Here is a 25,055-nt window from a genome sequence, read left to right on the forward strand (position 1 = left end):
CCACACCTTAAGGGGTTAAAATGCAGATTAGATGGGTGGGGTATGCGCAGATGTGGAGGTTAAAATCTAAAAGAAGGCAATGCTCATCTTTTAGGTACTGAAGGTACTCTTGTATGGGAACTTCCAGACTACCTATCTGGACCATTAACATTATTGTCACCATGAACACAATTGGGTTTTCTATCGTTTTTTTCACATAGGAGGGGACAGTCTGTAGATATGGGATATATATAAATAGACAGGCAAGATGAGGAGGGAACCAACTGGAGGAAGAGGATGATAAAAAAAAGGGGAGGAGGAGAAAAGGAAGTAGAGTGGGCAGACATTTAGAGAGTAATGGGGTTCCTTATTCCTATCTAGCTCTCTACCAGCCTAATGAGGGTGCTAATTAAAGTTGAAAGAATAATGGGGGATGTGCTGAAAATTCATTTCTACCATTTTGTTTGAACGTGTGTGTCTTTCTATGTATGTTAGCTGCCTTAATCTATGCATCTTGCAGCATGTTTTGCATTTTGTTCTTCTTATTTCTGTATTTTTGACAAAGCAGATAGATATGTGCATTGTGAATTTAATTTCTCCCTCTTTCTGCCCTCCCACAGTCTCCCCTACACTGTGCCCAACAGTCTTCTCTCCTTTTTCTCCAAATTTTCCTACCATCTTCTAGTGTTGTGGCGTTGATCTCAGTGCTGGATGGGCCGGTCCCCGCTCTATTGAAGGCCTGGACCACCACCCCGTACTGGGCAAACTTCTTTAGGTTGTCCAAGGTGTACACCTCACTGTCCCCTGTCGCCTTCATTTCCACTATGCTGTACTGGCCATTGCTGCCTGGACCGTTTTCTCTGTAACCTATCTGGTAACCTCGGATCACCCCATTCTGTAGTTCCTTTTTGGGAGCCTGAAAGAAATGTGGTGATAGCACGTAATATGGCATTAAACACCAAACTTATACCCTCTTACAGTACATTGCAATCCCTTTGCAAAATTGCAAGAGGCTACTTATTTTAGACTTTGGCAGGATTATGTACAGAAATAGCAATACAAATAAAACAAGAGTGCAGTGATTTCTAATGATTTTTATGCTTATGCAACCAAACTTGAGTTCTACTTGCCTTACAACAGTCAATCCTCACAGGTTACTCTCATTTGCGTTAGTTCTGAATTCTTTGGCTTTGCGTATCATGTAGTGTGACAAGTCAAAGGGACTTAACTTATGTCATTTAGAAAGAATTATTATGCAGATGTATCGCTGGGATGATTGCTCGTCCCTCATAGGACTAATTACTGTTAGTGCAGGTTTAAGCATTCATCACCTTAATCTTAGTTTAAGAAAATAACTATTTGGATTGCATAAAACAAAACATTGAATTCAAAATTCATAATGTGACAAAAACGATCATAAATAAGCACAACTGTATTATAACATTACAGTCAGATATCAACAGTAGGGAGTTTACCCTCCATGTGACCCGTATGCTCTGGGATGTCATTGGCTGGAGGACTACTTCCATTGGAGGCCCGTCAGGTGCTGTGGATATATGACGCCAGATCAAATTTTACTGTCAATATGCATAGCCCTGTTGGTGGGATTTTTAATGGGGATATTCCAATCACTTACGTGCTTCTTCAGTACTGATTGTGAGCTCTTTGCTGGGAAGGCTGCGGCCAATTTTATTGTAGGAGTACATTCGGATGCTGTAAACACAGGCTGGATGCAGCTCTACAATGTTAGCTTGGTTGTTAGTGGGTGAGATGTTCCTTGTTGTGTACATGTGATCCCAGGAGTCTGACAAAGCAGAAGATTTCAGATTTCAGAAGACATGTACTGTATCATAGGTAAATCTTCCATCTATTTTTAGATTTAGGTTAATTACCTGACTTGTTTTTGTACTCAATGTCATAGCTGGTGATGATGCTGTTTCCATCAAACCTCTGGATCCAGCGCAGATTCATGCTTCTGTCCTTCACCTCTCTCACTTCAAGTTCTGGGGGATCAGGTGGTTCTGGGTGAGGTAGAGAGACGAAAGAGCTGAGCAGCGATCTCCACTAGATGATTTTATATCTTTCTGTTTCTATAACCATGCAGACTCTGTGGCCCAAAACTTTAGTTAATTTAAGAATCTTTCTGACACATGCCTTATGTGGGATAGATACCTTGCACAGTGAGTTGGATGAGCCCTCGGCCCTCTCCATAGGAGTTTATAGCATGGCAGGAAAAAAAGACAGAATCTCCTCGCTCGGCTGGGTTTAGCTGTGGCATCACAAAACAGGACAAGATTATCGCGTGTCCAAAAGATGACACTCTCATTTCTTAACACTAAAGAAGACACAACAGCGAGCACTTTGGTCAGCTGTGGCCCAGATGACTAGACATCCTGCTTATGTGGGGACAGTCTCTGTATTTGGTGACCTGTCCTCAGCTGGAGCTCTCCCTGGTAATGTCCCAGTTTTCAATTTTGAATTAAAAACATACAAGCGAGAAAGACGGGGAGTGGAGCAGTGAGACAGTCGTCTATCGTTGCTTGTTCTGAACAACAGAGGAGGTTGGCTGCCAGCTCAGCACCTTCAGAAATGAAGGAAAAACTAACCCTCACCCTTTTTCATTCATTCATTCATTCATCTTCTACTGATTATCCATTTGTGGGTCACGGGGATGCTGGAGCCAATCCCAGCTCACTCTGGGTGAGGGCGGAGTCACCCTGGACAGGTCACCAGTCCATCACAGGGTCAACACACAGAGACAGACAGAGACCAACAACCACTCACACTCAGACCTACAGACAGTTTAGAGTCACCAGTTAACCCAAACATGATGTCTTTGGACGGTGGGAGGAAACCGGAGTACCCGGAGGAAATCCACGCAGACACGGAGAGAAAATAAAAGCTTCATACATAAACGCCCCAGGCCTTCTTATTGGGAAGTGGGGGGAGCACTAACCACTATACCACAGTGTTGCCCCTCCCATTTTATTTCATAGATAAATTATTGTCTGAATCGATGATGTGTTACAGTAACTCAAACTTAGCTTGGGTTTTACTGGAAATGAGGACTGGGGAAATAACTTACGGAAGATAATCCCCATTAAGTAGCATCTCTTCACTTGAGTTGCTCGCAGGTAGCGTTTGTTACATTTGCACAGAGCTAAGCTAAATTCCCTATTTCCAATACTCAACTGAGATATATGTAGAGTGAAATGTTAGCAATTTAACAAACTATACACTTTAAATTGTTTATGCAGCTATGATTGCCAGTGGTATTTGCTTTAAGTTTTCTTGAAAGCATTAGATATTTCTCAGGTTTTGAATCTGGTGTAATCTCATTAGTTCTGTATCTGACCTTAAGAGTGGAGATGACTTCATCCCCTTTCTTGTTGATGGTGATGGAATAACGGGGGTTTCTCTCCGCGTCGATGACAGTGTCCCCTCTCTCCCAGCGAATAATAATGGGTTGCTCGCCCCGCGCTGTGCAGTTCAGCTCCTTCGTCTGGCCTTTCCTCGCCATAGTGGTGTTCGGGTGGCTGGTGATCATGGCAGGAACTAAACAGTATCACAGAAACATTTCAGTGTGACGAAAAGTATTATATGGAGTAATGAGATGAGGGAAACAGGGATGTGATATTGGAAACCGAGGATATATTACAAATGTATAGACATCTCTATTTCTGGTCTTCATTCTCCATTTTCATTTCACGCTTCAAGCCTCGCTGGCCCTCTTAGACTACCTCTTCCCTGCCTGCCTTCTTCTTCTCTTCTTTCCAAACTCCTGCTTCTTTTCTCTCCCTCATATCCTCAGACATAGATCATTGATTGAAGGGGTTCCTGTGGTTTTGTTTTCATCACTAATTCATCAGCCCTTTTCCCCACCAAGCTTCAGGAGCACATATACAGACAGCCAGAACACATCAATCAATATCAAAGATAGCCCTAGTTAAAGATGTGCAAGACAGACATGATTTTGTTAGGTTCAGGCCGGAGTAGCCCGGGGCAAAAGTGCATCTTCGAGGAGCTAATCCCTCTCTGAAAAGCCGCGACTTATCTCTGTATACAGTATACAAGCCATGTGGTTATGAAAGGAGTGAAAAAAGAGAGAATGATTGACACTTACTCTTGACAGTGAGGATCATGCTCTTACTGATGTCTGAGCCGACTCCATTGGAGGCCTGACAGAGGTAGTACCCCCGGTCGTCCTCAAGAACATGTCGGATGAGGAGAGAGCCATTTGACATGATCTGGATACGGCCAGTTAGAGGGACTGGGTGGTACTGCTGAGGATTTCCTACACCTGCATCACGCAACACGACGCAAACATGAAATCATGCTTGGCGCACTGCTTTAAGTTTTCATTTTTACTTTTTCTTCTTGGCATTGAACTATTGCAGTGATGATGTGCTGATCTTACCTTTGGCATGTTTCCACATGACTTTTGGTGGTGGATAACCCTCCACAGAGCAATTGAGCACTCCAGCTTTGCCGTAGATACAGTCCTGGTTGTTGGGCTGCACCACAAATCGTGGTGGCACTGGGAATAGAAAAGATGCACTGAACTGAAATGAAAAGACTAAAATAAAAACTTACAGGAGAATGGTATAAAATGGAAGTGTTCTTAAAATAACATGTATTCCAACCTCCCTCTGCACATTAGCTATCACATCTCATATGACCTAATTCATTATCATTGTGCCATTCTCCTCTAGCTCAATCCCTCACCAGTAACAATCAACTGTCTTTCCCAGCTGACAGTGGCGGCGGCATTGCTGGCGATGCAGGTGTAGTTTCCGTTGTGCTTCAGTGTCACCTTGGAGATTTGTAGGGAGCTCATGAACTCTTTGGTCTCTATTGCAACGCCAGAGGCGGAGCCTGGCACGATGAGTTGGCCATCTTTGTGCCAGGTAATGCGTATGGGCATGTCCCCAGATGACACCACACAAGCGATGTACATGAGCTTCCCCACTGAGGTAGAGGGGATATCAAAGGGCTGGATGAGCGGTGGCACTGGCGGAGAGAGGAAGAGTGCAGAGAGTCAGTCGAATGTAGACGGTGATAGATGTGGAAGAGTGGTGGTGTGGCCATCTGGAGTAATGCAAGAGAGAGAGAAGGTCATTGGCCATAGGGCCCCTCTCCCCCCCCTTCAGCCCGAATCTCCTGCAGCCCATAATAGCTGCTCTGGTTAGAGTCCAATTGGCAGGAGAAAGTCATTCCGTTGCCATAGTAATGGAGGTTGGGGTGGGGGTACTACAGCTGAGACATCTGGGGGATTTAATCTAGGCTTCATTATTATTCATCTAATTAAATCAGAGACACACTTACATGCAGGCACATGCTCACACCCTTAAACACCTCTTCAGCTGCCCTGCTACCATTGTGACCCAACTCACAGACTAAACAAACCACAGACACAAAATGTCTATCATAAATCTAGCACACACTACCCCTGTCATAGAGCATTAGTGTGAAACTGCACTTGCCAACTTTGAACACTTAAGTCTCCAAATAGCAGGCAGGGTAAATTTTTGTTTCGTAAACTTGATGGGTACATATGATGGTTATTTTTTTCTACAAACCTGGCGAGTCTGAAAGGAGCAGAAGGCACTGTTGGTAAATCCAGGATTCCTCCTAGGTACCAGGAATACTTTGAAACATACTGTGACGCCACAACATGTCCCAGCCAGGGGTCGGAGTCATTCTATCGCTGCTTCACTTTTGATTGGTAATGGCAGATAGGTCATTTTGTTTCAGTTGTTTCTACTCCTCTCTTTATGTTTACCTTTGACAGTGACGTGGACGGTCTGGTTGATTGACACTTGGGGCTGGATCAGAACGCTACACAAGTATGTGCCCTCGTCCGCGCCCTTCTGCACGTCTGTCAGCCTTAGGGTGCCATTCTCAAACACCACTTGACGATGATTATCAGGCAGCTGCATGCCGTCCTTTAGCCACTTGATGGAATAATATGGGTAACCAATAACACGGCATGTTATGTAGGTGTTCCTGCCCGCCACTGCAGTGATGTCCCGCATGGGTCTGATTCGAGGTGGACCTAGAGACACAGGGAAGAGAGGGAGGGGATGGAGGGAAGGAGACAGAGAGAGACACAGAGGTCGGAGAGAGGGGCAGATGAGGTGAGGGAGGTCATGGCAGAGTAAGGGAGCAGCCACGGAGACAGGAGGTGAAGAGATAAAGGTCGAGGGATAGAGTGATTGGGGCAAGTTGACAGGTGGAGAGGGAGGTTAGTTATGCTCCCTTTACTAAAATCTGATTGAGGATATTTGTTGATTGTAGTCTAATTAGATACTCATTGTGTCTAAGTGATTGAAATTACCCTCAGATAGACGGACAGACAGATACAGATAGACAGATAGATAGATGTGTGAAGTGTATGCAGTCTAATCTTATCATTAGCCCCTGTGTGTTTGTATAGAGTTGGGTGTAGAGTGCATTTATATTGAAAAGCAGACAGGCACCTCTTACGTTTATGCGCGCTTGGTACTCGGCGCTACCGGCCGAGTTGCGTGCGACGCAACGATAAACCCCCCCATCTCGAATGAGCGGGCTGCTGACGTTGACATGAGATGCAGTCAGGCCATCTGACAGGGTGTACTGGCTGGTCTTGTAGGTGGAGTCTCGGACCACGGGCTCGTCGTCCAGGGTCCAGGTGATGGAGGGGGGTGGGGCTCCTTTGGCTGAACACATGAGGGAGAAAGGCTCACCGGGGTTGACCACCCGCTCGCTGAAGGAAGCTGCAATACGAGGAGTGCCATCTGAGAGGAGAAAAAGCAGCGCAGAGAGACAAAGAGACAAAATAAAGAAATCCATAAATAGAGAGTGAGCCAAAGGTTTTGTTCAGTGGCAAACATGTGGTCCATTTAAATAGTATGTCTAACAGACCGTCCACATACCCTCTAGCAGAATAATGGAAAAGTCCTGAGCAGTGTGGCCCTTTCGGGAGGCGAAGCACTGGTAGGCTCCAGAATGGAACTTCTGCGCTGCGGTAATCTGCAGGGTGTCGTTATGTTGTCCCTGGATGGAGATGTGCTGGTCAGGGACGATAGGATCTGTGTTCCTGTACCAGGTGATGGTGTACTCTGGAGAGCCCTCCACCGTGCAGGTAAAGAAAAGTGTGCTGCTGATGCCCGTTTTCAGATTCTTAGGGGATAAGGTCACGCGCAACGGATCTGAGAGAACAAAACAGAAAACATGTCAATGGTTGTTGTTGGATGAGTGCAGAAAATACACTGAAACAACACTTTATTGTATACGCTGTTCATTTTTTTAATTTTGACCATATGTTTCAACAGATTGCATTGTATGATGAGTAAAACTGCTCATCATACAACAAATGTATATTTCTAGTGTTTGTTAGTGCATGGTTCAAATGATAATTTGCCAATTGAGATAAATTTTTTACCCATAATATCAGATTTAGCAAATAAAGTAATTTATTTGTTTTTATATAAACAAAATTTCAATCACTTAATTATAATAATCACTTTATTATAGCTCTTGGTGGAAATGAAAATCAATAAACTGCGTTGAAAGCATGACAAGGATTCATACATACAGTCAACATTTACATTCGTGGACACGGGGAGGAAGAGAGAGGGTACAATCAGTGGTAGTGGCTCAATCAGTTTGACGCACTCATTAAAAAAGCAGCTGGAGATATCTCTTCATATCTCCGTCCACTTGTGTGTGTAAGTGTGTGAGAGAGAGAGAGAGAGAGAGAGCGAGCGAGAGAGAGAGAGAGAGAGTGTGTATGTACATGTCTGTGTGTGTGTGTGTGTGTGTGCAAATGTCAGTGAGCAATAAGGCAGCTGGTGGTGTATGCTGGGGGGCATTGCTGTGCCTCCCTTCTCCCCCCGCTCCCTCCACCCTGTCAGAGTCACAGAGTGTGCTGCCATGATGTGCCCACTGGCAAAGCCTACTGCCTCTCTTTTCTCTCCCTCTGTCTCGCCTTCTCCTGCTCTCTGTTTCTTTGCTTACTTTACACAATGTACATTTATCTCCGCCACACTTATTGCCTTGTTATTACATTGTAGATAATGTCATTCCTGCACTGTCTGCATATCAGATCCACCTCTTTGTGACCCCTCATCTTTTTCTCTGTCTCCTTCACCCTCTTTCTCTCTGATGATGACTAGTGCTGACAGCTGTGTTACGGATTCCGTCTCGGTGAATTACTGCACTGCCTCTGTATTCCAGACCTGATTGGGCATCATACAACTCACACATTTGTTACAGACACACTCTACTGTAGGTGTGACTTAAATGTGCCCCAAACCAATGAGAAAGCTGTTTGTGCATGTGTCTGTTTGCCAGCCTAAATTCAGTGAGATGACAGCGTGGGAGTCTGTCAGGGTGTGTGAATGTTTGTGTGTAAGTGTGTAGTCAGCCAGCACACCTATAACTTGAAGCTGTCCAGACACCTCCTTTGAGCCAAAGCTGTTGGTGACCTCGCAGGCATAACTGCCGCTGTCCTCCTGCCTCAGGTCACTGATGGTAAGCCCTGTCAAACGCCGTGTCCAGCGGGCATCTGACGGCAGCGGGCGACCATCTTTTAGCCAGCGCACGGTGGGGCTGGGGTAACCTCCCGCTATGCAGGGAAGTTCGATACTCTGCCCTGCATACACCTCCCCCGCTTGGAAACTGTCCAGGATGGTTGGTGAGGACTCGTTGGGGTCTAGAGAGCGAGACAAAGTTATGTTTTGTCAAGACAAAATGAAACATCACACCAGCATGAGTAAACTGACAGCAGCAAACCTGCTCACCCATAACGGAGAGCCTGGCTCCATTGCTTTGCCGCGTCTCGCCGCTATACTTGTGTTTGGTGATGCAACGGTATGTGGAGAGGGCATCCTCCTTCTGAACATCAGAGATGTAAAGTGCTCCGAAGAAGGTCAGTGAGAACCTGTTACCTGAGGAAGACACATTCAGCAAAGACCACCATTAATCCCCCTAAAGGAAAAATCCTGACAGACAGAAATATTTAGTACGCTCACTATGGTACAATTCTTTTGCACTCATTGCAAACCCGTATTGTGCTAAGAACAAACAGCTGCCTGAACAGTTGGCACTACCTGCCTGATAATGTTGTTTCCTGAAACTTGGCTCTCGCTCAAATCCTGGAGGACACGTAGCGGTCACTTATGCCACCCATAGTCAGAGCAGGGACAGATTTACTGTCCCTTAGTGCATAATATAAATCCCTCACTCAAATGCTTTATCATCACCAAACTATCTAAATGTTATGCTTTACAAGTGAGGCAACAAAAATCAAAGGGCCCAACATCAATTGTGCCACTATGTGATGTCTGCTCTCTTTCATACAATCTGTTTTGTGTCACACATCATTTAAACAACCTGTAGTTTTCGTTCCTAGAAACCAGTTTCTTTGTAATGTTCTCCAGTTTGTTCATTTATGTGTTTTATTATCTTGTGCATATTTTGTGTAGCATACAGGTACACATTCTTTTGTTACCCCATACCCTAAAAATGTGTCATCTCCCCTTCTTGATGGTATCAAGTGGTTGCTGATTTTGAAAAATATATGTGCTTAGATTCTTGTACACCATCTATCGCCTGTGTTCATCAGGATCCAAGCCAATAGCTGGATTTGTTGCATTTACTTGCAGCTGTGTGCTTATCATCATCAATATTTTACAAGCTCTGTGTTTGCAGGGGTCTCGCAGAGGTCTGAGTAGGTACACTGAAGGTAGCAGTTATGGACTGTGTGTGTTTGCATGGAGTATATCGTATGACCCGAGAGGAGGCACTGGCTGCAATTTCACTGCTGCCTTTGTTTGCCCCCCAGAATGAAGCCTTACAGGATAATGAGCACTTTAAGACTGCTACTCCCACAACACAGACAAGTCGCCTGTCACAACACTCTGACATAGGCAGTGAGCGAGAGAGGGAAAGAGAGAGAGTCAGTTGGATCTGTCAAAGCCACACTTTCTGTCTTCAGCAGGGAACTGAATTCATCCTATCTGCAGCGTTCTGAAACACTACTGATTACACAATACACATCACGTTATTCCCCTTGTTATATGTCCAGTGTACCTCAGTAGTTTGCCAATAGAGTCGGTCTATCTTTAGTCAAACCTCTTCATCTCTCCCTGTAAGCCCTCTCACCCTTTTCCTCTCTGTTGCTCTCGACCTCTTGTTCTCAGTTTCTAAGCAGAGTGGCAGACGGAGTAAAATATTAATTACTAAATCACTGTGCTCCCTCAGCTTTTATTCATGCTGACTTCACTAGATAACGAGAAAAAGAGCCAATGTGCATCACACACACTCAAAGGCTGCAGCTGCAGCTAAACATGCAGTCATGTGTGCATGCAGACACTCTGAGAAGCAAAAGAGTGTAACAGTTGGTGTTGCATAATTTTCTTTTCAACTGTGCCATTTTCAAATGATATTATGTTACAGTCTATTTCTCGGGGTGTGATGTTTTTACAGAAACCTGTAATTTGTTCTCCACTTTAGCTCCGTATTTACGAAGCAGCTTGGAATAAGCATGTCTTAAATTTGTCTTTTTATTTAATCAGTTTGGAGAAAAGAATTGTGAACAACCAAACTGCATCTGTCTCAGTGATTACACTTATGATTGAAAACCAGCAGCATTTGCCAGTGTGTTGACCTGTGCTCTTTTAATAGCTACTAAAACTGCCACATGAACTAAAGGGACCATTAGGTGAAAAATGGAAGCACTTCTAGCTTTGAAATAACCATTTACAGTTTAAGTATTTTTGCTATCAAAGGTTCTTTCACCCAGAAAGAGGCCCTTTGAAAGAAGCTGCATTTTGCCTTGAGGATGGTGACATTGTTAGGCCTTGCATGAGTTTGGACTCTCAATGAGATGCAGTCATGGAAAAAAAAAAATCGCCACAGTCCACAGGTGTTTGTTGTTCCTAGATGTAGACATACAGTATTCCAGAGAACTATTTTAATATATTAATGTGAAAGGAAAAATGTTAATGGTATAGGAAAAATAAAACTATAAAAGTTATTCTGAATCTTTACAAATATGTTTAATGACTTTGTGAAAAGAGAGTCATCGTCATTTGATATTTTCATACCAACAAAAGCAAATTATCTCCTTTATTTTGTTATTTAATTGCACAGCTTTCTTGAATGCAAAGTGCCATTTCAAAAAGCTGTGGGGCATTGATTTTCCATTCACATGAGCACAATAGCACACACAGAGATACTCATATTGAGGAGATTCAAATCCACAGACCAGGTGACATTTCAGCTGTTTAAGTTAGCAGAGCAATGAAAATCTAGCTGCCTTGGTGACTGCTAAGTGATGTTATACTGAGCGGATATCCTGTGACATGTGCTCCGATGCTATAATCTGGAAAAAAAAGGCAAACTATCCACCTCAAACACATCATACTGGATATCCTTAGCAAACCTCTTCTGTGCAGTAAGGATTTGCACTCATTTAATTTTTTCCAATCCGGCAAAATGCCCGCAGCCTCGCAGTCACAACAACAGGCCAGACCTGCTGCTCTGACAAAGTCCAAAGAGGAGGAAAGAAAAGGGAAAATAATGGTAGTATAAATGTGTGAGAGGAAACAGGAAAAAATAAGAGCTTGACTGTCTATAAATAGGAAATATACTGTAGCCTGTGTGTATGTGTGAGTTAGTAGCAGCCTCATTTTCTCACATGCAAATGAAGGCGTCGGCGCAAAGATAACGAGGCCCATATTTCCACCTCCTCAGTGGGGCCATTATTTATTGATGTTCTGCATCTTTCCCCCTCCCTCCCACTCTCACGCTTTCTTCATCCTCTCCCTGTTGCTAGGGTCTTCTCACTGCCATCCTGTTATGAATTTGGTGTACTTTCAGCAATTATTAAAGCACAATGTGTTTACAATCATCAAGGACGTAACAGTGAAGCTCTCTGTATTGTGCGACTGCAAGCATAGACACTGAAATGAATGGATTAAAAAAAAAAAAAAAAAAAACCTGCATTAGTAAGAGACAGCTTTTTTCACAAGCATATAGCTTTTGTATTTAATACCAAATATTTTATTGAAACATAGAACACTTTTCCCCACTTCCAGAGCCTCTCGCTGAAGTTTGGTCTATTTGGTTCTGTGTGTTAAAATAAGGACAACAGGCTTTTAGATCCCCACAACCAAGGCCTGTTGTAGATGTCAACACACGGCCGGGAGTTGATCCTGCTCTCAGAAACTAGTTAAAAATACCTCTGTCCTTCTCACAGTTTCTTGTGCAGTTCAGAAGCTAGCCTGGATCTCTCTACCCTCAACAGGAAACTAGTTTAGCACTTGGAAGTGAATCTGACAAACATGTTGCGGAGGGGCAAATTTCCATACTATCTAGACTAGCCTATTTTAAGAAAGAAGCCCTTTCCTCTTATAGCCAGAATAATCTTGTGACACTATCCTACCTGAAAGTCAGCTCTTCCTGTGTACAAAGCAAAACAAAATAAGAACTATATGAACAGTTGCTCTGAGTTAAAAAACAGGGCTGTCCCTAAAGGAGTTAGTATAGACCCGATATCTAATCAGTTTGAAAAAGGCTAATGAGCTGTCAAACTTGCACCCCTGTATCCCTCCCTGGGTCCGTATTTAACTCAGCACTGTTGATGGTTAAAGCCTGGGCTTCCTTGCCTTGAAGGGCTTTCCCAGTTAAACCGTCAGTGTACGTTCATCATTCATTATGATGACAATGAGACAACACAAAGAGTGAATGTGCCAGAGGAGCTGAGGGTCAGAGGTTTCACGCCTCCACAAACTGGCATTCTCGGATAGATGCCTACAGGACATCATGTTTGCCCATTAAAGAGGTGCAATCTAAATTTCCAAGACAAGGCAGAAGTGGATTTAAAAACTAGTTGCCTTTATGCTTAGAGATGAATTGGAAGGGCTGTCACTCTCCATTTTGGAAACATACTGAATTATCTACTCTATCACTTTTCAAATATTTTTTAACAATAAGTTTTAATATCAAACTATAATACAATTTGTCACTGCAACCTAATGATGCGGTCCAGCTACATTTCACTTTGTTCATATGTTTCTCTAAAATCTTGAACAAACATCTATTCTTTCTCAAGAAACTGATTCATTTTCACCATTAAATTCAGAGTAGCTGATAAAAAAACAAAAAAAAAAAACAAAAAAAACAACAACTTAGAATAATGTAACTTTCATAAAAAATTTTTTGAATGTTTGTCATATAACTGAAGGCGTGACTGATGTTGGTTGAAGCATTTTGCTCCATTAGACTTGACCTTTCCTGTCCACTAGCAAAAGTAACAGTTTGGTTTGGGCTCCAAAAATCCTAATGGCCCTGGCAAATACTCACCGCACAGGAGCTTAGTTAGTCATCATTTGGCAAATAAATAAATTAAAATGCGAGTTTGATGTTCAGAAAAATTGCATTCTGTACCTCTGCCGTATATCCCTGTTCTCTACAAGGAAGGTGCAGAGAAGAATTTGAAAGAAGGTGAGAAGAGGGAGAGGAGGAAGGCGAGGAGGAGGAGTGGATCAAAGACTTGTGACTGTCACAGAAAGGAGAAAAAAGAAGAAGAAAAAAAGGAAAAACAGTGTATTCCAGAGGTATTCGCTGCAGTGTTGGAATATGCTTGGTGCTCACAAATACAGACATGCTAGGCGCACACACCACACACACAAACACAGGAACACCTACCAGACTTAAAATAGGACAAGAAAAATTCCCCTGCTGGAACAAGAAATAATAAACTATGTGTTAAAATTAGCAGCGAGGAGTCAGTGCGTGGCTGCAGTCCAGTTATGCAGCAGAGGAATGTGTTAAAGAAGAATATCAGCAACATTGGTCTGAATGACTTGATTTAGGGCGGAATGAGAGTGGAGAAACAAGGAGAAAGGGCATTAAGAGGGGCTAAAAGTGAGGGGAAAGATGGAGGGGATAACAGTCCATGTCTGTGTTCTCCCCTCCTTTCAAACTTTTATGCAAAAAAAAGGGGGGTTTTGCATCTGTATTCAAAGCGAGAGCCCACTCAACCCTCCCTTTGCTCTTTCCCTTCTCACTGCTGTGTACATTAAAAGCCCAAGAAGAAGCAGGTGTCAGCCAATTAAATATATACACTTTCCTGGCTTTTATTCTGTTGCACACTTACTTAACATCTATGAATGGTGCCCTCTTAACTCCCTTCAATTCACATTCAAAGCAGGTTTTATTGGCACAACTGATGTGCAACAACTAATTGTGCAATGGGCGCCCACCCTGCCACATCCCCACCATAAAAGACGCTTTGTTAAGCTGACCGAACTGTTCTGACGGAGCACGAATCACGCCGCTAGTTAAAAGTAACACTCCATGAGCAATATCTCAGCTTTCATTCCTCTCCCCTTTTTCCCTCTTGAATCTGCTCTGTGGCCTTTTTCATTTTCAGGAAGGGGGTGGTCGAGATGCAGAATGTAGGAGAAGCCGCAGCTCTGTCATGTTTTCATTAAAAAGCCACGCTTCACTGTCTAATCCCAACTGCTGTCCTGTTTCCTAACCAATTCTGACTGCTTACCTCATCTTTCAATCATGTCCTCCCTCCCCTGACCCTTGCTATTGAGTTGTGTTGTGTTTGTTGTGCTGACCACTGACTCACTTAGAATAAAGACAACATTTGAAAGTTCTTGAGGGAAGGGGTAAGGGACAGACACAGGTGAAGATTGAGGACAGGAGTAGAGCCCCAGAGTAGAGCAAGGTCCAGTTTCAGCTGCGCGTGGGACCACGTCTCTTATGCTCCACTGACTGCTCTGTCCCAATTTGCCCCATGTGACTTTAAACAGTAAACACTGGGGGAGGGGATGATGCAGAGTAGGGTGGGGTAGGGGACAGCATATTGAGTCAGGGATAGGCAGTCAGGGATAGGCATAAAACTGATCATATGCAAAAGATGTCGTCTGCGTGAATATAACTCAACACAACACTGCAGAGATGCCATGTTCTCCCCCATAAAGCCATCCTAACCAGACAGGCCGACGATGCTGCATAAAGCTAAATGGACCATCTCAGATAGAGACAGCGCTGAGGAGATTAAGCATCAGTAGAAGCATCAGAGGAAACGAGGGATGGAGGGGAAAGAGGGTGGGAGGTTAGGAGAGAAATGGGGAGAGATGTAGAAATAGGACTCCATTATTCATGACGTGTGTTTCATGTGCTTGGTGACATCTGGGACAGCAGTGATAATGAGAGTCCCAGGAGACAGAAACCACATAGACACACACACGGCAACACATCCCAATGAACTCCATTGTATAGAAGCGTGCAACTGTATCCTCCATTGGATATGGATATCCCATTAATTCCTGTTTAACCGCATGTGAAGCACAGATTAAACACTGAACTCAGTTCCTTCAGAAATTCCTTCAGCAAAAGTAAACATCCAGCAGCACAAAAGCTCTGGCCCTACACCTTGTTTCGATTTAGCTGCAGATAAGAGATGAACTTGGGTATATGGTGTGTGTCTGCCATCATGTGCCAGTATATGCGTGTGTGTGTGTGATGCAGTGTACTCCAGTTTAGCCCATGGCCCGGGGCTGTGAGCTGCATTAGTGGCACTGAGTGAGCTGCCTGGTCCCTCCCTATTAGAGTGCTGGTGGCAGAGGAGTGTCACTGTCCAGCATGGGGGGGGGGGAGAAAGAGAGAGAGAGAGATGAGGCTTAAAACACACGTGCGCGCACGCACGCATGCACACACAATATTTATCAGAAAGGACTGTTGAAATCCTTACATGCTAAATTCCTATAAGTTCCTTCAATAAATCAATTATCACAGACTTGAACAGAGATGGGCATCATCATTATCTTCCCCAACGGTGATATCAGTAAAACATGGTGTGTGAAATCCTGTGTCACACATTAGAAGCAGAAAAAACTGAACCTAAAGGCGTATGTGAAACTAAGTCACACAAAGATCAGCGTTGTGGAGCGTCATCTCCACATTGTGGAGAATGACGCCATTACTCTGTCACATCTGATCATGTAGGTGCATAAAATGTTTTTACTGATGCCTGACATTTCAGTGATTTGGCCAGATGAACAAGAGCTCATTTGTGTGATTGTTTTATGTATTAAATCTAAATATGCAAACTAACTAGACAGTTATATTAGAGCACAAGTAAAGTTGGAATCTGAAACACATCAGTTTCCAACAAAACAGCAAATCAAACATACAGTACAGCTCACTGGAAAAAATATATACTGCCAAATTCATCCCAAATGAAATAATTGGTGACAAAGTGTGGACACTGTATAGACACAAATTGAAGGCAACGCCACTATCTGTTCATTGCCTCTCTTTCATTTTCAGGTGAAATCCTGGGGTGGAGGGTTAGGGTTAGAATGATGTATTGATGTTATTGATCCTCAAAGAAAATAGAGAGTGCTTCATGCTCTTTCCTCAGACTTTTCTATTAGATCCATTCAGCTTCCCACCCACCACAGTCAATCAGGGCCTGCGATGTTGATCTGACCTTTACGCATGTTTGGACAGCGAACACTGAGGTGGATCAATAGGTCTGATTAAGAGGTCATGTAGGAACATGGCACTTGGTCGACCACCAGGGATCCCATTTGATCCTTGATCATGTATCTCCACCAGCCAGTGCAAAAAAAAACAAAAACGAAAACAAACAAACAAAACAAAAAATAAAAAAAACAAACAAAAAAAAAATCGCCACCACACCATTCGTTTAGTTTTTGTCGAAAATCCATATTCACCTTATTTTCTTTTCTTTATCTAAAATCAAACTGTTACACACAATACTAACTTCATCAGAATACTTATCTGGCACATTCAAATTTCTGACCATTTGTAATCATTCTGATGCTGATGTTCTCCCACAATGAGAGAAAGGCAGAAATGATGACTGTTGAAAATCAGACAAACTTCTCGTCATTACTAAGAATTGTTCAGGAAATAAGCATTTCCTTAAATACAATTTCTTAGTAAAGCCTGCTGTAATCTCCTCATACTAATCCTTCTTTCCTGGCCTAAACAAAAGAGTAGAAAAAACTAGGAGAAAGGGGGAAAAACCTCTTTGCTCAAATCCTATTTCTTAGCCCAATCCAGGCCATATAAACCCTCAGTCTCTTATTCTCTAAGCCTTGACACAAGCCTCCCCACTCTCACTTTCCTTAATGACTCAGGTTGTGGTTAGACGCATAGATTAACACCTATCCTTCATAGAGCCAGTGAGGAAACATTATCCAGTTAGAGTTATCGGATGAAGTGATTAATTGGTTGGACTGGTTAGTAGGGGCAGCATGGGGGCAGGTATACTCCAGCTTCCTGCCAGTCCAAAGACATGCATGTTTAGGTTCATTTGTGACACTAAAATGCCAGTATGCCTACTGCCAGGCATGAATGTACCTACGACTACATCATGAAAGGTTAGCTGGGATTGGCTCTAGCACCTCCCCACATCGCTGATGGATAAGCGGTTAAATTCGATGGCAATAATGTCTGAAGAAGAAAAAAAAAAAATCTGTGTTTTTTTTTTCCCCCTACATCAGACTGTAGTCTGTGAGTGTAATATCAATGGTCAGAGCTGCCGAGACAAACTGTCATGATCTTTTAACTATGTGTCTCCCTGTGTCACACAGGAGCTGGCTCAAAGGGTGAGACAGTGTCCAGCTTTCTGTCAGAGTGACGTGCTAGCAGGGGCTTTCCCATCTCCCCCTCTTCCACTGACTGACACTGATACACTGATGCACTGCAAACATGCCCATACTTCACTGGTGTGTGCTTGCGTATGTGTGTGATTGATGAAGACATGAAGAGAAAGAGAGGGAGGCAGAGTGGCGGCGGCGATAGTGTGTATACATTTCTGTGTTAAGTGCACGTGAGCAGGCGTGTGCACCAGTGTGTAAATAGTCAATAATAGCCGACACTTGTCAGCCCTCTGCTCTGCGCACCCAAAGCCTGTGGTTGGGCCATTGTTGAATTCTGCCTCACCATGCCTGTCCCCTGCCCCTCCACCCCCCCCTAACTGGGCCTCTCAAGCAGAGATAATTATGCCTATTGTGCCCCTTGCGTATGTGTGCGCACGCGCATGCACGCACACACTTGCACGCGCGCGCACACACACACACACACACACACACACATTTGTGTGCTAATTAACACACCCACCCACGTGCCTACTCAACCTAACAGAGTAAAAGATGGCTGCCAGCACCCCATCTGTTCATGCCCTGCTCTCAGACACTCTCAGCAGGCTGGGGCAAATTTGAGAGGGGCAAAAATATTCAGGGAAAGTGGGGAAAGAACAGATGTAGGTGAGCAAATCGCAGTGCAATAAGATGGATTTAAATATACAGTCAGTTCTGTCTTGGTCTGTCATTTCCTCATGGAAGGTTACTTTGGAAGAGGCTGCTCATTGTTTTGGTTTTGCTGCCATATGTTTGCATATCTATGTGCATAATAACAGCGCCTTCAGCTGTATGATTTAGTCCCCCACTAACCCCAGTGGCCTGCTGTGAGCCACATGGGACAGAGGCTGGAGAGGTGAGGGAGGGATGGTGTGAGACCTGTGGCTGGGGGCGACAGTCGATGGGGTTATGTTCTGTGAGCCCTGGGGACACCACGTGCTGCCTGTCCTCCCTTGTCACACCACATCCTGCTGCACCCAGGCAGCCCGAGCACAACAACAGGACAGCTATCACACAGCAGAGCAGAGCAGCACACAGCCTTAATGTAGCCCGAGTTAATGTTTAATGAGTGCTCCATATTCCGGCAGGTTCATGCAAAATCTGAAAATGGCTTTATTGTGTTACTTGTGAAGGGGATGTGTGTGTGTGTGTGTGTGTGTGTTCAGGGGATAGGCTTGTACATTTGTACTTTGTAGAAGTGAGTGTGTGTGTATGTGTTAAATCTGTGTTTACAAGAGTCTGCGGTGTTCCAGACAAGTGCACCTATTAATGTATTCCTGCTCTGAGTGCACAAGCACAGATTTACAAATAGACATTGTGTCCTTACACACCGCTGCTCTCCATGAGGTCCCTCTGCCTGTGTCACCTCTCCCATCAGTGCACCGGTGTGCAGCCTTATGATGCTAACTTTCTCATTTTTGAAAAAGAAAAAGTGCATAACAGTGTCAATCATCTTTTACATTTTCAGTTTCTCCAGATATCTGCTTTCAAATCCAGCCTTTTTTCTCAGACATATATTGATCCTCATTTCAAAACCATTGAATAACTTTCCAATGGCGCATTAGTTATTACAGCCTTACTGTAACTATTAGTCCATTAAATGTTGGGAAAGCTCAAAGACTAGAATTGGACTGTCAGCTGTGATGTTGTGAAATGAACTTTGATGATAGCCTTTGCCTTTGGGGCGTTGTTTCCACACTTTCAACATTTAATTGAATATTTCTAAAAAGGTTAGTTAAAAATGAAAACAATCATCATAATTACAATTTTGTAATGACGATATAGTCTCGTGTCTCAAGTAAAAACTGCAGTACACTGTGCAAACTTTATCATCTTAGATTGATTCTCTTTTCCCAATTAACCCTTGTGTGCGTGTTTATTCTTGTGTATTGTGTCTCTGTTGAACCGTCTGACTCCCAGCAGGGACCCCAGAGGCAGCAGATTGATCTGTAATGTAGCCTGTAAATGACCCCCACCACCCGGTGACACCCATTAGGACCCACAATCACATTAAGATCTGATACCTCAGCATTTACACATTAATAGGTTAAACAGCGGGTCACTCCACCTAACTTTTCAACAGCAGGATTTAAAACTAGAGGATTTGAATATATTCCTTGTACTTCTTGTTTCAGGCCTCTGTAAATGTATAAAATAAAGGAACACAAAGAGAGTGCACATTTGATGAGAGGGGTAAGTGTTAACATGCAAAAAGAGCTTCCTGAGTTTGTCTTTTAGTAATCTCATCTACATATTGTAACTTTGTCACTTGATGTCACATGATTGTGCTTAAACATTGACTTTTATGGCCCCATGCATCAAATTACCGCGCAAACACATAAACAAGACCAAACTGTGTGGCAGGTGGATTAGCTGGAGCATGGTTGGGCATCTTCTGCGGACCACCATGTGGTCACAGCCATCTGCTGGTCCAGTCTCTATTCATCGGAGCCACTCATTAGCTTTCTGCTGGTTAGACTGACGGCCTCGATCTGTGAGCTGAACCCTCTCTGTGTCCCACTGTTGTTTTTATGTCTGTCCACGAACCCTCCATCTCTCTGTCTCTGCTCCAGCTCTGCTCCCTCAGATCACTGCTCAGACTAACTGGCCTTCATTGTCTCGTGAGGGTGTCACTCCCACACAGACACACACACACACACACGTGCACGCACGCACACAGATACAGACAGGCATGCACACGCACAAGCAAGCACGTGCACACTCACACAAAGCTTAGCTACAGGGATACTGTGGGATGGGGAAGTGACAAGGAAATAGGTCAGTCTGCCTGCACCCCTCCCCTCTTAACCCCCCCCACTGTCCTGACTGGACAGGAAAATGGGGCAGGCAAGAAGGGGACACACACCCACACATCCACAGACAAACACGTACATTGCTCCAGATGGGCAGCATGTGTGTTTGACAAAATGGAACCTGTTGGGGTTGAGAGGGCACGGCTGCATTGTGTTATGTCATCAACTTGACCTTCAGACCAGTATGTGATCATGATGCTGATCAGAGGCAGCACATAATGATTCCTCTGTGCAAAGGATTGACTATAGAGAGTACATGAAGTAGATAATTTTGATTCTTTAAGCAAATAAATAATTTTTGTGTTAAGATCACAGGAATCGGGGAGTGTCAGTGCAGTGGAATTCAGCCTAAGGCCTGTGGTGACACTAAAGGTGCTTTGAAGGTGGAGGATTTCAACGCATCATTTCCTCTAAATCATCATCAGCAGCTAAATTAGAAACTACAATCATAAACAAAAAGCACTTATATATATATAAAAGACCTAACAGAGAGAGGAGCTTGTACATGAAGGCATCTCCTACACTGAGACATTTGTGGCTGAAACACACTGCTGGCGGCAATAAAACTGGCCAATCAGGGCCCAGCCTAAAACCAGACTTTGATTTTGAAATTCATGGACTTCATTGATGGTTGAATGCGTTTACTTGCTATTTGCCAAAGATTTCAGCAGGCAGTGTCCCACTTTATCAATACAACGCCAGATAACATCCTAGGCAGAATACAAGTTACCACGGAGACAGATGATGGGAATCTGAACAAAATGACTGATTGTCTGCTCGTTAGATCATCTGACAAAAAAACTAAACAAAAAAAACAAGTCCCCTGTAATCAGTGTTCCAGATTAATATCAAGTGAAACTTCTACTGCTGCATTTCTGAAGATGAGAGCAAGAAGTAGTGACAGACATAACAGCCAATCATCCCTTCACTCAGGAGCAGAGAACTTTCCGTCGCAAAATCAATTTTAATTTTCACATCTTCATTAGACCTATCGAGTCTGTCCTTTGTGTTAGAGTAAGAGATCAAGAGAGTTAGAGAGTATTATCAATGATGTTGATGATGATATATAGCCACATATAGCTGGTGTATATGGATATTCTCTGCATGTGTCCATTGCTGCATCTTCGATGCATTCATGTGACAAGGAAATCACAATATTCAAATTATGGGCTTTCCTGCAGAGGTGTTGTGTTTCAAAGACAGGGTGTGCTGCAGATAGGTGACTGCGCTGATTGGCTGTGAGGGGAGTGAGGTCGCTGTGTTGATTATAGAGGAGGTCAGGGTCAAGGTTGAACACAACAGTGTTGACTGCTCTGTTTGTGTGTATATGTCGTGTGTGTGCATGCTCTGCTGTCATAGGGAAACAAATGTTGAGCTCAGTGAGCAGCTCATCATGTTCAGCATCTGATCCTCACACTCACTGCTCATCAACTGACCTATATACCCCTAATTACACACAAGCAGCCTCATGACAGTAAACACAGCAGCACATCATACACAGAAAACATAAATACATACACAAAGAGGACTGGCACACTCAAACTATTATACCTACGTTTGTGTTTAAGAATAACAGTAATTCACTGTAGCACTATGCACTGCACTCTTCATGTAAAGAGTGAGCGATCCAGAGGGAAAGTAAAAGGAGATGAAAACATCAAGTCAAAATAGAGACATAAAGGAAAATTACTTGATTAAAAATGGAACTTGAAAACAAAAAGAAAAAAAAACATCACTTTTAGTAAGTGGTAAAGATACCTTTATACAAGAAATTGGTGGTGTGCATGCACAGTTGTCATGTATTTAATCCAAATGCAGTAAACTGCAAACTGATAATAGAATGTTTTGCTACCTCCCACAATTTATGCAGCTCTTCAACATAGCAGAGCAGTACAGAAGCCTATAAATTTACAAAAACATATACTGAAAATAACAAATTGCTGCAATCTTGGTACGTGTGTATGTAACGCACTGTCTCTGTGTTTTACATACATATAATATAAAACACCATCTGCCAGGACCTGAGGCAGTTCTTGCCCTACTACCCTCCTTGCTTCTCTTCCTTTGCTTTATTTTTCCCCTCTATCCCTTATCCCTCTGTCCTGCATTGTTATTGTCTGGATCTTAAATGCATTAAATAACAGGTACAGGCAATATCTCAAACACAAATTGCACTATACTCAGTATATAATGGTGTAATAAAATACACATAATGTTACAAGCAACTACACAAGAGACATAAAGACTGAACACTTCATGTTTCATTCTCTCTCTCTTGCACACACACAAATGAGGTTAATGAAGATGAATGTGGGGGCACAGTCCTATTGACATCCTGTGTCTCTAATTGTGGCACTGTTCTTCAAGGACAGGGTGCTAAGACACGCACGATGAGGACAGAAATAGATCTGATGAAGGAAACCGTTGGAGTAGTAGAGGGGCGCCTGTCTCATGTTGTGTCAATCCTAATCCTAAACAGTTTATGATGTGACGAAGATGTAAAAGCCACGATACCAGAAAGGGAAAGTATGACTTGTCTGAGAAAAAAAAGGAGAGAGTGTCAGGAGAGATATGTGCAAGAAGGACGGAGGACAAAGGGGCGGGGGGGAGTAGAGGGACCAGATCAGTGATCCAGAACAGTGAGCAGACAGAAGACACAAGTTAAGAGTTCAGTCAAACATAGAGAAACAGTGGTGCATCAACACACACACACACACACACACAAGAAGATGAAGACATATATAAATTCAGCTGTAAGAAATCAATGAAACTATGCACCCCAAGCTGCTCTTACCTGGGACAATGGAAACCGTGTCTCTCTCCCAAGACACAACGCTGACGTACTCTTGCACGGCAGCAGGGATGAGGCACTTGAACACAGCTACGTTGCCCCGCATCGAGCGCTGGTCTGCCACCCGCACTGTGTAGGGCTCCCTGAAAACTGGACAGAAGACAATTAGTTTCTGATACCTGACATCTATCTAGGGTTCCAAATCCAATCGAGATATAATAAAAATCACTAAATATCACAATAACAAGGTGTGACAAAATAATGCAATTTTATTTATTTTTTTTTATTTATTTGCATAAAATGAACCCTATATCTAAAGCAAAGAAAAAGAGATTTGAAACACCAATTTAGAAGCTTTTCCAGCCATAAATAATAAATTAAAGAACTTGTTTTTTATCTTAAAGGTTAAATTGCGAACTTAATTATTTACAATTAATATATTCCATCATCTGTGCAGAAGGAATCTTGCGCAAGGATGGACATGGTAATCTCATGACCATGTCAGCATTTAGACAAATGCTGCTGTAACTTGCTCATGTTTACACCATCAAAAACAACAAATCAGTGCTCTCGATTAAAACACCTGTTCATCAACTTTCACAGCACTCCACTTATATTCATTGGAAATTACTAACTCTTGCGTATTGTTTGAACTCTTCAAATCCTTCCTGTGCTTTCACCATAAATGGTGCACACTGCCATTAAGTGGGAGAATCATGGAAATTATTTTCTAGCTTTGACATGACATCAAACATGTTTTTTGTAAAGAACTTCATAAAGTGACAACAGAGTCAGCAGCGCATTCAGAGTAAACCGTAGGGTTTACTCTGAATGCGACTTGGTTTATGCAGGTTCATGCAATATTTTACACTCTGTTGAATGAGCAGGGACTCATTAGCAAAATCACATGAAAGCCAGGACGTATCCGAAGGTTGCTAAGAAACTGGTTCGGAATCCCTTCCCTGGTAACAGACACGATGACAGCATGCATACATTCCTGCTGGAAGAGGGACCCACAAGCAAGTGCATGGAAATTTACATCTTCTTTGAATAGATGAAGAGAATAAAACACATCTCTGAGGCTCTTTTGAAATAATATGGAATGTATTGTTGCTTACGTGAATTTGTTTAGATGTGATTGTTAGCCATACAGGCCTGCGGGTGATTCAAATGAGACCCTGCTCAATTGTTGCTCAAAGGCTGGGCAAGTACAAAACCACCACCACAAAACTGAGCCCCAAAATACAAAGTCCACATCCAGTCTGGCTGTAACCTGTACACCAGAACCACCAGGACCCGACAAAGACCGCTGGCTACAGGATGTTTGGCTCATGCTAATCCCTCGTCTCCTGAGGCCAGGCTTTTGGGTCATGTGGGAATGAAGGCAGCAACCGGCTGGCATGCAGCTCAGGGTCCGAGCTCAAATCCTCAACTTGGCGGTAGTATTAGTATTAGAATGAATATGAGTATTAGTTCAAGTCGGTGTTGGGAGGCAGAATATGAAAACAGATGTTGATGGCAGGAGGGAAGGGGGAGGGAGCGACTGGCCTGAATGAATGATATGAAATGTGCGTGTGTGTGCGCGCGTTGGGTGGGGGGTGACACAATAGATGTAGTGTAACTATAGTCCAGCTGCAGCTTTGTTCCAGCTGTGGTTTGATGCGACTGTTCTTTGAGTAATTTTCAATTTCTTCTTCATGTAACCGCTCTGCTGAAGAAATCCAAAACCGCAGAAGCTGCGTTTTACTTTAGATGAGGTCTCGCTTATTAAAGCAGCCTCACACGGGCTAATCA

General features: G+C 43.3%; 1 protein-coding gene across 2 annotated transcripts in view; it reads right to left on the bottom strand.

Moving 5' to 3' along the window:
• LOC115054031 (Down syndrome cell adhesion molecule-like protein 1 homolog) overlaps positions 1–25,055 on the bottom strand; it is a 46,519-nt gene that overhangs the window by 11,609 nt on the left and 9,855 nt on the right. For both annotated transcript variants that reach the window (XM_029519005.1, XM_029519006.1), the window contains exons 3-17: positions 23,265–23,411; positions 8,763–8,909; positions 8,396–8,674; positions 6,894–7,169; positions 6,459–6,755; positions 5,762–6,034; positions 4,705–4,989; positions 4,397–4,516; positions 4,103–4,279; positions 3,335–3,534; positions 2,152–2,248; positions 1,872–2,000; positions 1,616–1,783; positions 1,455–1,525; positions 655–895 (exon numbers count right to left, since the gene is read on the bottom strand). In XM_029519005.1, coding sequence (XP_029374865.1) covers positions 655–895; positions 1,455–1,525; positions 1,616–1,783; positions 1,872–2,000; positions 2,152–2,248; positions 3,335–3,534; positions 4,103–4,279; positions 4,397–4,516; positions 4,705–4,989; positions 5,762–6,034; positions 6,459–6,755; positions 6,894–7,169; positions 8,396–8,674; positions 8,763–8,909; positions 23,265–23,411 — 2,907 coding nt within the window. The remainder of the gene's footprint in view (positions 1–654; positions 896–1,454; positions 1,526–1,615; positions 1,784–1,871; positions 2,001–2,151; positions 2,249–3,334; positions 3,535–4,102; positions 4,280–4,396; positions 4,517–4,704; positions 4,990–5,761; positions 6,035–6,458; positions 6,756–6,893; positions 7,170–8,395; positions 8,675–8,762; positions 8,910–23,264; positions 23,412–25,055) is intronic.

The sequence above is a fragment of the Echeneis naucrates genome, chromosome 14 (assembly GCF_900963305.1).
Source record: "Echeneis naucrates chromosome 14, fEcheNa1.1, whole genome shotgun sequence".
NCBI lineage: Eukaryota > Metazoa > Chordata > Actinopteri > Carangiformes > Echeneidae > Echeneis > Echeneis naucrates.